Source organism: Xenopus laevis, chromosome 9_10L (genome assembly GCF_017654675.1).
Source record: "Xenopus laevis strain J_2021 chromosome 9_10L, Xenopus_laevis_v10.1, whole genome shotgun sequence".
NCBI classification, from domain to species: domain Eukaryota; kingdom Metazoa; phylum Chordata; class Amphibia; order Anura; family Pipidae; genus Xenopus; species Xenopus laevis.
The window spans coordinates 63,663,885-63,676,978 of record NC_054387.1 but is presented as its reverse complement, the minus strand read 5'-3'; the positions used below and the strand labels follow the sequence as shown (position 1 = coordinate 63,676,978).

Here is a 13,094-nt window from a genome sequence, read left to right as displayed (position 1 = left end):
GCAGTAGTCTGTTAGCTTTAGAAATTCTGACTGACAGCCTGATATGGGACAGTTAGGTTGGCAACACAGTCAGGTTTGGGAACTTCAAAAGCAGAACTATCAGCGAAAAACAACATGACCTATAGGTAACTTTTATGTAGGTCAATATATTTTCAAAAGTAAATTTTTTGTGTCAATATCACTTTAAAATATAAATGTATACATTTGTCACACAAAATGAACGCGGTCAAATCTTTTTTGCCCCTCTTTCTATTTCCAAAATGTTGGGAGGTGCACCAATAATTCCCTTCTGAGTTGAATAGCCGCACCCCCATGCCGAGGTAGCTGCTAGACCCTGGAATGTGATGGTGTGATGGCCTTTGCAAGGTGTCACACTCACATTGGTTCACAAACACCTTCCGGAGTGTGTAGGAACCTTTATCGCTAGGAACAGTAAAGCTTCCTCTGTTCCTGGCCGGACTACTCATTCTGCGCACCCATCTATTGGCACGTATCGTGTAGTGGCCAATTCTTTCCCCTTTTCCTTTCAGAGCACGTTGTCTGTCTATAGCCGCTGAGCTCTTTGCTGGTTGGGGACCCAGTGACATCTGTGTGTGCCGCCGCCATGACTAAGGAGGAGGCCAAAGGGTAGGCCCGGTGTTAACCCTTTCCTGGCTGCTGTGCCGTGACAACGCTAGTTGTTTAGTTGTCTGTGTGATTTCCTCCCATGTACAGCAGCTTCTCTAGTCTCTCTGGTCTGGTGTTGTTGCATCATCCCTCACTAGTAGCTGTGTACTCATATTGGTTATATCTACTTGCTGTAAAAGTCACTGTCAGCTAGTTACATTTTATTTCTGTAGGTTCTAGGCACAGTCAGCTAGTAATATCTATAGTTGCTGGGGATTTTCTATAGTTCCTGGCTACTGACAGCTACTAATATTCATTCTACAGGTGGTGGTTACTGACCTCTAGTAATATTCTGTAGGTAATAGCACTGGAAGCTACTAATATTTATATTCTATAGGGCTTGGCACTGCCAGCTACCAATATAATTATAGGTGCTTGTATTGCACAACTGTCAGTTACTAATATTTCTATTTTGTAGGTGCGGATAGCTACTAGTATCCATATTCTATAGGTGCTAGGCACTACCAGCTATTCATATTCTTTAGGTGCTTGGCACTGCCAGCTATTAATAGTCATATTCTATAGGTGCTGGGTTCTTTCAGCTGGAAAAAATTACAAAAAATGAAAGCAAATGCTTAACAATAAAATACAATAAAACAGCCCTAAGGATACATACAATGGGATCATTTTATGTAGAAATGGATGTTTTGAACTGTTAGAACGGGAAGCAGAAAATTCGAAACTAAGCTACTCAAATTTATATGGAATAATAAATCCCCCAGGGTAAATAGAAATATATTATATAGATCTTTCTCTAATGGGGGCTTAGGTTTGCCTTATCTCAGATACTACTACTGGCGGCACAGTTGTGCCAGCTTCTGTCTTTACATTGGACCGTAGACCCTCCTCAGTGGGTTGCAAATGCTTTTGTTGCTCCATATGATGCCTCAACATTCCTCTGGTTACCCAAGAAAGTCAGACCTAAAATTATGAGCCCTTGCTTAGCCCATTCCCTACACTTATGTGATAGTATTTCTTGTAAGTATCCATTCATTACTCCACACACTCCAGTTGCGCCTCTCTTTGGCAATCTGGCTTTTCTGGCAGGATTATAGAAACACCTATTTCAGTGATGGCTACAAAATGGACTGATATCTGTGAAATTCCTAACCTCAAGAGGTCCCTACACTATTCAATATCTGTTCGATCATTACCAACTACATTTTGTACAGGGGTGTTGGAATGCTACCAAATCCCATGACACATCTAGCTCGTTCTATGAACGATGGTGCGCTAAGGGTGTAGCTCCTAAAGGAGCTATTTCGATTCTATACCTACAATTCAGCACCCCAGCTTAACTATTAGATTTACCATATATTACTAAATGGGAAATGGATATAGGGAGATCATTACCTGAACAGGATTGGTTAAAACTTTGGGGAAATACACGTAAAAGTTCTATTAACACGGTTAATAGACCAAGATTAGCCAAGTTTTATCCAGATGTTAACAATACATGTTTAGGGGTTGTTCTACGACAGGATCAATGTTTCATATTTGGTGGACGTGTCCCATAGCTGTGAGATTTTGGATAAGGATCTATACCCTTATCTTTTTTGTATTGCATGTCAATTTGAGGAGAGATCCATATGTTGCTCTACTGGGAGCAGTCCTTAGCGACATCCCCAGGAAACAGGTCCGCTTACTTAACCATATTTTCTTAGCTGCCAGACAGGTTATTGCCAAAGCGTGGAAATCACCTCATTTACAGTATAACATGGTAAAAACGAAATTAGATAGGATTCTCGTTAATGAAAAGCTAACCAGTATTCACCTTGATAAGTGCCCGATTTTTACAGACCTATGACAACCCTGGATAGATTACAGATTCCAAGGCACTTTACAGGTATCTATGCTCTCATTGTAAGATTCCCCATAGATCGTCCCTTTCAGTACAAGCTGAAAATCCCTTTACAATAAGGACTAGGTCTGCTTGACAAGGTACAATTTGGCAGAAGTTAGTCATAGTTGTAATACTAGTATTTTGATACTTTTCAATGTTTTATATAATGTAACTTACATTTGGTATACATTAATTTTCATTATATCAGTGATGAATATTTGGTCTACTTTACTTTCTTTATCCTTTTTTTTTTTTTTTTTTTTCTTTTATTATTTGCCTTTTTCTTTATCATTTCCCTTTTATATATAATGATGTTATGTACTGTTTCCAACTTTTCCAAAGTGAAAGACAAACAATCTTTATTACTCGTATGTTATACTTACGGAATCCTTTAGTGTACGTACTTTGTAAAATGTCTTTCATATTAATATGTTTAGTTTATTGCTTTGCACGAAAATGAAAATATTGAAACCGAGAATGGGGAGCAGATATTCCCAGCAAATGTACTTGCCTGCTGCACAATATAACAATGCATTGCTTCAACATATTGGCCCATCCTTGGATATGCAGTCTAAGCCAGCTCTGAAAGTAATATAATGTGTATATATATTTATTTACAATGCATTACTGCTATACTATATAAATCTATATAATTAAAGTGTCATGTGCTACACAACACAGAAGAGAATAAGCCAAATACGTGCCTTTTTTAAAGTATATAATTGTTTGTAAACTGGAAAGGTGATTTCCTGTGCTGCATAGTGAAATTAAACTAGGCTGCACAGAGAATTATGGTTTGGCAGCATTCTGTCACATGGGATTGCACTGAAAGGTGCATTTCAACAATTTTGTGTCAAATGTTTATTTAAGAAAGGCAGGTCACAAAGCTGTTAAGACTTGCATTATACTTAGTACCTGTGTACCTGTGCATAGCAATGGCATTGTGCAGTGACTTTCACTGAGCTTAATGTCATGGAATGTGTAGACATGTAAGGTAACTATTGATATTGCTCCTTAGGGACAGATTTATGAAAATGTTAGATTACAGCTCAATTCACCCACTTTCTATTCATTCCTATGAGATTCTTGTTAGAACTCTAACTTTCACCCATTGATCAATACACTTTTAAAAGTCCCATATGAAGAACTTTTGTACATTGCTTGCATGCTGGCATTATTCATCATTATATTCTTATGCCTGATTTAGATGCACCACTTGACTTGCAAATGTTTTATCAGTCTGTTATGTCTATTTATTATCATAGTTCAGGAATTTTCAGCTGTTCCTTAATGTCATCTCCAAGTGTCGGCCAAATGTTGTTCCCTCTTAGTTGGTTTGATTGGTTAAATGTGGCTCAAAAAGTGGCCAGTGTGTTATCAGTCTAAAGCTGGCCATAGATGCAAAGATCTGATCGTATGAATTGAGAATTCCGTGTGTGGAGAGTCCCAACATTTTTCGTCTGGCGGAGATCGGTCGATCAGACAGGTTTAACGATTTCTGTCGGCTGCCGATAATATCTTTGCGTGTATTGCCGATCGTACGATTTTCGTAGGGAGACTCACTAGCTTTGGTCGGACATAACTTTCGTACGATTGCTGTCAGGGGCAGAACATCGGCTGATCTGTTCTCTTGTACTTTATTTGATCGGAATAGTTAGTGGCAGGTCGGGATGATTCCCAAGATCGGATCTTTGCGTCTATGGCCAGCTTAAGACTATTAGTAGGGTTGTTCACCTTAGTGTGATGTAGAGGGTTATATTTTGATACAAATTGCAGTTGGCTTACATTTTTTATCTGTGCTTTTATTTTTTTTTACTTTTTTTCTGCAGCTCTCAAGTTTGCAATTCTGGCAATCTGGTTGCTAGGGTCCAAATTACCCTATCAAATATGCATTGATTGTAATAAGAGACTGGCATATGAATAGGCAGGGACCTGAATAGAAAGACAACAATCAATGTGTAGCCTTACAGAGTGTTTGGTTTTTAGATGGTGTTGGTGATCCCCATTTGAGATCTGGAAAGAGACAGAAGAACAAAGTAAATAAGTCAAGAACAACAAAAAAAGATAAAAATGAAGGCCAATTGAAAACTTGCTTAGAATTAGCCTTTCTGTAGCATACTAAAAGTTAATGTCAAGGTAAACCACCCCTTTAAAATAAACCAAAATGTAAGCATTTTGTTGCTCCTTAACTGTTGGGTGTGGAATATTCTAAATATATACAGAAAGGTGCTGTGACAATCCCAGTTGAATGTGGTCTGTGCTGCCGAATGCCAAACACATGATTTTACAGGGCTTACTATAGGAAGTGCAGTCAGCAAAATGTGTAATTTTCTAACAGAGTAAGAAAGGCTTCAGACTTCACTTCTGCTTCTTTGCCTGGATCCTTCTTGTGGGTAAAACAATGCTGTGAGCAATGTAAACCAACCTTTATTCACAGTTGTGTGTTCAGCTCTTGTGCCTATCACCTCTCTGGTTGTCACTACTGCTACCAGTGCCAGCTTAATGCATTTTAGCACAAAATGTCCTGTGTCCCTGATATGCGTAGTGTTGCTGGCAATTGTCATGCCATGCTTTTGTTTATTTATTGAGTGTTTGGGGGACAATGAGATCATCCACAGAGTCATTCGTGACTGGGCTGAATCCTCAATTGCCCAGCATGGTGAGAGAATAACTGGGCTCTGAGTGCAGTTTATGCATGGGGGGTTCTGTTGGAAAAGTCTCCTTGTGATACTAACTCTATGCAGAAATTTGCTGTACATTATATTTTAGCATTTTATCTCTCACACTCACAGATTTCATGGCATAATCTCTATTAGTTTCCTTTTTGCATGTTTGAATGGTCAATCCCTCTGGTGACATCAAATAACCTACTGAGTCTTACTCCCATTTTCCCTTTCTGCGGCCCATCTTTTATTATTGGCTAGCACAGAACTACGCATAGCAAACTTAATCCATTTGAGTGATGGACACACATGCAATCTGCAGCAGCTTAGAGCATCAGCCAGAGAAGTAATGGGCAGTTGAACGTGACCTATGCCCCTTGGCATGTGAGAATGACGCTGAGGGCAGACTCCCACTCCTCTGGGATGTGATGATTGTATGTTTAGAGATGGGGTGGGTTTTCATTAAGCTAAAAATATGCAAACCATATCCAGAATGAGGATCATTCAAGGTCTTTAATTTTGGTTCTTTTATTATCCCACTCAACATAATTTCGAAATAGTATGTGCAGACAGCTGCTTCCCAGGGCTTGTAAATAAAGTCAGTACCATGGGGAATTCCTATCCAACCATATCCAACCTTCCTTTGGTTGCCAGCAAGTAACCTATTGGCACCTGTACTACTTCTGCTATCTCAGTATTTATCTTTATTAAAGCCAAACCCCCCAGGGTAATAATTAATTTTAGGGTAGCGCTGTCTCAGCTCTGTGTGTATTCTGGTTATGTAAATGCATTCTAACAATATGAGCGATCGTAATAACAATTGTTACAGAGTATGCATTGTATTGTTTATACAAGAGGTAAATTTGAATTTATAATTATATAAACAGACGAGTGTTTCTTTCCCAGGAAAGCCCTTCCCTGTATTTCATTACTAGAACAAAGTCATCAAACCATTGTCTCCTGTCCTTAAATAAGAACTGGAGTTATCTGTCACACTTAGCTTCTTGACGATTAGCAGTATTGTGTAGGAATTAAGAGATGTAAGGCTCACGGATAGTGTGCTCGCATGGGCTCCGCAATTACACTCTTCAAAGAGAAAATGACATCTCACAAGGCCACACAACTCAGCATTTCTTTGTTGATGGTACACATGTGGCCTTGCCTTCATTTATACGCCAGCACAATAAAGGACACAGAACACTTGGACATTCCGATTCCACACCGAGTCAGGGAGTCTGAAGTCTGGCTGGAAATGGAATTCTTTGCTTTGGGGACAAAGTGTGGTTACCATCAGAATCATATCACAGCTGCAGAAGGTTCCTGCTAGACTGGTTTGGTTTCAGTTGTGGCTAATGTAGGAGTCTCCTTATCACCCTCTCCTCTATCAATACTTATTCAGTCTTACTGTGCCGGTGCCTCATGAAAGCTTCCCTTTCAGCTGCAAGCACAATAACTTTTCCAAGAAGAAACAAGGACCATGAGAATATCACTCAGCCAGAATGAATGTCTTCATTATTTACAAAAGACACAATACGTGTTGAAATCATAAGAACCTTTGTTGTATGAAAAGCTCTGCACGCGTATGTGTTGTGAATCAGACAGATGACTATTTATTTCCTATATTATGGGTTCTTATTATACAGTCTGGTCTTTTTTTATCTCTCCTTATTAATGTTGTTGATTTCAGTCTGTTTACATGTTGTCCATGAGCTGAAAAGCATTGCTGTTACATTATTGTTCTTTGTTCCTTATAGAATTACTTCATATCATTTTATATAGCTTAAACATAATTCTATTGGCATTGTTCCCTTTTCTATTTATTCAGGTGTAAAGAATTACAAATTAGTTCAGTTATGTTGTTCACTTTGATTTTTAACTGGTCTTTGCCAAGAGTATGTTCTACTTATGGTGCATACTTGTTCCGTCTAGCTGTCCCCCTGTTAAGTTTCCGTCTCTATAGGCATTTTTTTGTCTGTATGCTCTATTACATAGTAAGTTTGACCCCCTCTAACTTACTAGTGTCCTAAAAGCTTTGACTACAGGACTATAATTAAACCTGTGGAGACATACAGCGCAGAAGTAAAAGCTCACAAAGAGAGATGAGAACCTACTAAACATCTGGAATCCAAAATCCTGTGCTATAAACAATAATAATGACTGCAGAAGGCAGATGGATGAGGAGCACTTTGGGAGGAGATGACCACATTCAGTAGGATGTCCTTTATACCTCACTGGAAGGGTCACTGCTCAGGGGGCTATCTCAAAAAGAGGTCGTTGGACAAATTTAAGCTGGATCTGCAACACTGGAGTTGCTCACACAGTGGGCATGGCTAAACTAGGACTGTAAGGTCTGTAGTGCCAGAAGAGCGTCATAGTTGTTGTTTTAACCAACACTGGTGGTCTCATAAGTCCTCAAAATAAAGCATCCAGGTCTCTGAGAAACGTAAAATGTGGCCAAAGAGCTTAAAAGCAGGTTATCTCCTACATGTACTATATGTATAATCAGGTCTTGCAGAGGCAGAATGCCACAAAATGCCCCCATTGTCCATTATCCTTAGCTAGCATTTTAACTGCACTAGCATGTTAAATTTTTACTGTTATACGCATTAAAGTCCATTAAGTGGTTGGGGAGGATTTAACATCAGAACAAGGCTAAAACCATTGTTTAAGTAAATGCTTATTATTCTGTTTTAGTTTTATTTGTTGTCCCGATTATTCTGCTTTGTAAACAACCTTGCTGGGTGGAGTAGTTTTTATTAAAGAAATGTTGCCCACCCGTGTATCAAGGCATTAGCATGCAGTAGGGATGAGGACATGGGTTTTATTCATGTTTAATTCACTATACAATGTTCAGCACTGTGAATGTAATTGCATAAAGCCAATCCAAGAAAATGATTTGCTGAGATTTACCCCAGCACGGCGCACTTTAGCCCGCAGCGAATACAGTTTGTGCAGCTATTAGACCCGTTGTGAGCGCCTTCTATTCTGTCTGCATAACTAAAAGGAAACCATGGCAACTTGGGCTCAATAAAGGAATTTTTTTGTAAATATTTCAACCAATTTGCATATGTGAAAAGACCCCCTTACAGATGAAGTGGTGTGCTCTGGGACCTCACATATTGTACTCCTGAGATGGACGACCATTGTTTCCACTGCCAGCCCTGCTGCTTCTTTCTCCAACATGTTTGCCAGCCTTCGGACAGCATCATGTTAAATGGGGCTTAATGTATTGTCGGAGGATATGCATTTCTATTGAAACAAAGGGGACTTTCTCTTTTTGTTCCCATTTGTCACAGTCTGTTCTCTTCACACAGTTTATGGGCAGTATAACAGCGATGAGATTAACAGTCATATTGTCCTGTAAATTGCTGTCCCATGAGTACCTATTACCATGAGTAGTGGGTAAGCATTCCAGAGCTTTGCTCCTTGTCTTAAGCACAGAGCAGCATGGTGCAAAAGGGCCATTTTGCATATTATTTCACGTGAAATTCACCCACCTCAATATCTCAGCTGCAAGTCAATATAATTTTCATGCAGTCTTCTAAAATAATTCTGTAGATGCACCCCATTGATTAATAGGCAAGGGTTGCCCTGCAAAATGCCCTTAAAACCCCTAAGTAGGTACCGATTTTAGGGTATTTCCTCTTGTTGATCTTGCACACGGCTACAATGGCAGAGACATCAGTTGCAATGTCATTCACTATGCTGTCAATTGAGGGAAAAGGGAAAGTTGCAGATTTTGAGGGTTTTTGATGATTTATACCAGGGCGACCCAGCACAGCCTATTAGAGTAGCTAGCTCCAATGGGTTTAAAGAGATCTGCACTGGTTATCATGGGCAAGCTGGGAACACATTAGTAGCGATCTTGGGTGAGTCATATCCTCTGTTCTTCTAAAGTTCAACTGTTTCAAATAAAATTGGTTTATTGGACTGAAACACAGAACAATTACTACTTCCATCTATGGATTTTGACTCGAGTTCTGACTGTATGATCCAACTGTTGGACTGGTTGTCCAGAATGTTATTAATAGCAGAACTTCAGCTCTAGTGCAAGTTAATACTCACTATGCTATCCTGACGAATAATTCATTTCCAGTTTTTCCAAATGAAGTTCGGATAGTAAGGCAGTAATTTTAATAGCTGTAAATTATTTCTTGGTCCTTCTGATAAAAGAAACCATTTTATTGTTTGACCAGCTCCTTACTTGCTGTTGACATTGGTTTTCTTAAAAGGCAGCTTTTTAATATGTCCTGTCACCTTGTTATCTTTAATTAAAATCCATTGCGAGTGGGTTTGATTTGGGGCAGGCATGCTCTCTCTTTTCAAATCTGAAAGCTGATTGGCAATTTCAATAGCATGCTCAGAGAATTGTTATGCTAATGCATGTAAATGGTGTACAGCAGCAGAGACTGATTTCTATTCGGAACAATGAAGGAGCGAGAAGCCCCCGAGCCTTTGTTACTTGAGATATCAATCATTTTTTGATGCAATGGTGCAGCAGCCCAAGTTTAGTCCCATGCTGTTTGATAGGCACTTACTGAAATATAACATTTGTTCACAAGCTTTACAGATTAATGTGCTCATCTCAAGATAAGGCATGACCACCTCTGCCTAACCAAAGGCACCAATGGATTTACCCCAGACACTTGTTTAACCATTTTGCTTGCAAGTCATTGATGAATTTATCTGGCCACATACCATTTGGTGTTTAGATAATAGGACTGACAGATGCCCCAACTTAAATAAGAATGTAATCTCTATTTGTATTTATATGTAATAACAATTTGCTTTGAATTTGGTGTCGCTCACACAAAATTTGCTGTCCAAATGCAGTCAGAACAGGTGGTCTTAGTGGAATGGGGTTAGTGTACCTGTATTAATACAGAAAAAAAGCAGACTGACCCTGGCTTTTGTCAAGCTACACTCTTAGCTTTGGTCAGGCAGTTTGGCTAATTTTGACTATACTACATGACCATATGTGTGATTAAATGATATTAGGGGTGCAAATCATATAAACTATAATTATGATTTTCATTTAAATATAATCAGCAAGTTTGCTCAGTAAGGAAACATATATTTCTTTGTATATATGATAAATTCCCACCCATTTACCTTTAAACCCCACATGGTTCGAGTCCTTGAATCGGGAAAATATGTTCTAGGTAAAAATAGTTTATAAAATTTCTCTTGTTTTAAGGAAGTTATACAATAAACATGGCTGTTCATGGGGCGATTCAAGTTGTTGACTCTGGCTTATTACCCCCTTATGGCGGGTCAGTTTAAGATTCGCTTTCATTGTGACTAATGTTGAATGTTAAACATTCTCTGTAATGTGCCGCATAATTGGTTGGTACTATATGAGTGATGATAGGAGTAAAGCATTATCGTTGTCTATGATAAGTTGTGGTCACCAGAAATCGGCTAAAACAAGGGGGGCGGAAATGAGATCTAACTTTTTTTGTCGGGACACTGTATTCCTAACACTGGTCCTGCACTTCAAAAAAGCTCTGTCATGAAAAATTCGATTTGTAAAGTCCAACTGTGGAATAGATCTGGGGACTTGATACAACAAAGCCAAGTGTGGGTAGCCATCTATAGCTGATGGTGCACTAATGATAGACATATATCTGCCTTGAATCAATTAAACCATTTCCTTTTGGTACAGAGTGATAAGAAATAGAAGGAAATCCGACTTATTGTATGAAGACTTTGAAGCCTAGAATAATATATGGTTGTTGAGTGATGGGTAGATATCTTCCAGTCCCCATGCTGCGTAGCCTAAGTTCCATACATTCTTGCTTATCCATTTTTACCATTTACCCACAGCTGGAATGTTGGATTCCAAAGCCGGCAATGCTTGGGCTTTTCATCTTTATAATTAATAGTCTCCATCTCCAAATGTCAAAGACCACTTCTTTATTGACTTCCTTGAGGTCAGTGTTTCCATTTCATGGTGTCAAAGAGCAGAAATACTACCTACAATATGCAAGGCTGGTAATTAACTGCTTAATGTCTTTTCTACTAATATGTATTAATGTTTCCAGAAGAAAAATATTGACATTGAAATGTGGCAATAGTCTTAGCCCCATCATATTAGGACCCCAGAAGAGAAACGCTAATTGCCTTGGCACCAGACTTATTAGATCCTCCATTTTCCCAGCATTTGTTTAAGGCCCAGTCTTATTAGGACCCTAGAAGAGATCCATTGATAGGTCTTGTAACATTTTATGGATCAGTCTTATTAGAACCCTATAAATGCATCATTCTAAGGCTCTCTATTACAAGAAGACTAGACAAGGATACAGTCCAAATGGCAAAGACCACTTCTTCATTGACTTCCTTGAGGTCAGTGTTTCTACTTCATCATTGTCAAAGACCAGAAAAGGATACCTACTTTAAAGGGATACTGTCATGGGAAAACATGTTTTTTTCCACAATGCATCAGTTATTAGTGCTTCTCCAGCAGAATTCTGCTCAGAAATCCATTTTTCAAAAGAGCAAACACATTTTTTTTAAATCTGATATGGGGCTAGATATATTGTCAGTTTCCCAGCTGCCCCCCAGTCATGTGACTTGTGCTCTGATAAACTTCAGTCACCCTTTACTGCTGTACTGCAAGTTGGAGTGATATCACCCCCCCCCAGCAGCCTAACAACAGAACAATGGGAAGGTAATGAGACAGCAGCTCCCTAACACAAGATAACAGCTCCCTGGTAGATCTAAGAACAGCACTCAATAGTAAAAACCAAGTCCCACTGAGACTGATTCAGTTACATTAAAGGGATCCTGTCATCGGAAAACATGTTTTTTTCAGAACGCATCAGTTAATAGTGCTACTCCAGCAGAATTCTGCACTGAAATCCATTTCTCAAAAGGACAAACAGATTTTTTTTTTATATTCAATTTTGAAATCTGACATGGGGCTAGACATTTTGTCAATTTCCCAGCTGCCCCTTCCTGGTCATGTGGCTTGTGCCTGTACTTTAGGAGAGAAATGCTTTCTGGTAGGCTGCTGTTTTTCCTTCTCAATGTAATGGTGGCCATACACGGGCCGATAAAAGCTGCCGACAGACCGAGTATGGGGGCCCCTGACGGGCTTCCCCGATCGAGACTAAAAATCCCGTCGGATCGCGGCCGCATCTGTTCGTTGATGCGGTCCCGCGATCCGACCACCCGTTCGCATTCGCTAGGATCCGATCATTGGTCCCTAGGGCCCACGATCGGATCAGCCCGATATTGCCCACCTCAAGGTGGGCATATCGGAGGGAGATCCACTCGTTTGGCGACATCGCCAAACGAGCGGATCTCTCCATGTATGGCCACCTTAACTGAATGTGTCTCAGTGAGACATGGGTTTTTACTATTGAGTGTTGTTCTTAGATCTACCAGGCAGCTGTTATCTTGTGTTAGGGAGCTGTTATCCGGTTACCTTCCCATTGTTCTTTTGTTTGGCTGCTGGGGGGAAAAGGGTGGGGAGTGATATCACTCCAACTTGCTGTAAAGCAGTAAAGAGTGATTGAAGTTTATCAGAGCACAAGTCACATGACTTGGGGCAGCTGGGAAATTGACAATATGTCTAGCCCCATGTCACATTTCAAAATTGAATATAAAAAAATCTGTTTGCTCTTTTGAGAAATGGATTTCAGTGCAGAATTCTGATGGAGCAGCACTATTAACTGATTCATTTTGAAAAAAAATGTTTTCCCCATTACAGTATCCTTTTAACATATTTTCTACTAATATTTCCATTAGATAAATATAGAAATGGAAATATCGAGAGGCTTGGCAATAGTTTCCGTCCCATCTTATTAGGGTCCTGGCAGAAGATCGTCAATTGCCACAGCATTATTCTAAGGTCAGATCTTATGAGGTTCCTAGAAGAGGATAATCAAAGGCTAATTATTATAATAATGCCGGGCTTA

At 39.4% G+C, this 13,094-nt stretch overlaps 1 protein-coding gene across 2 annotated transcripts in view; it reads left to right on the top strand.

Moving 5' to 3' along the window:
* Window positions 1–453: 453 nt before the first annotated feature.
* dars1.L (aspartyl-tRNA synthetase 1 L homeolog) overlaps window positions 454–13,094 on the top strand; it is a 60,511-nt gene continuing 47,870 nt past the window's right edge. The window contains exon 1 of one of the 2 annotated variants that reach the window (XM_018234306.2): window positions 454–627. In XM_018234306.2, the coding sequence (XP_018089795.1) occupies window positions 605–627 (23 nt within the window). In that variant the 5' untranslated portion in view covers window positions 454–604. 2 annotated transcript variants of the gene reach the window in all.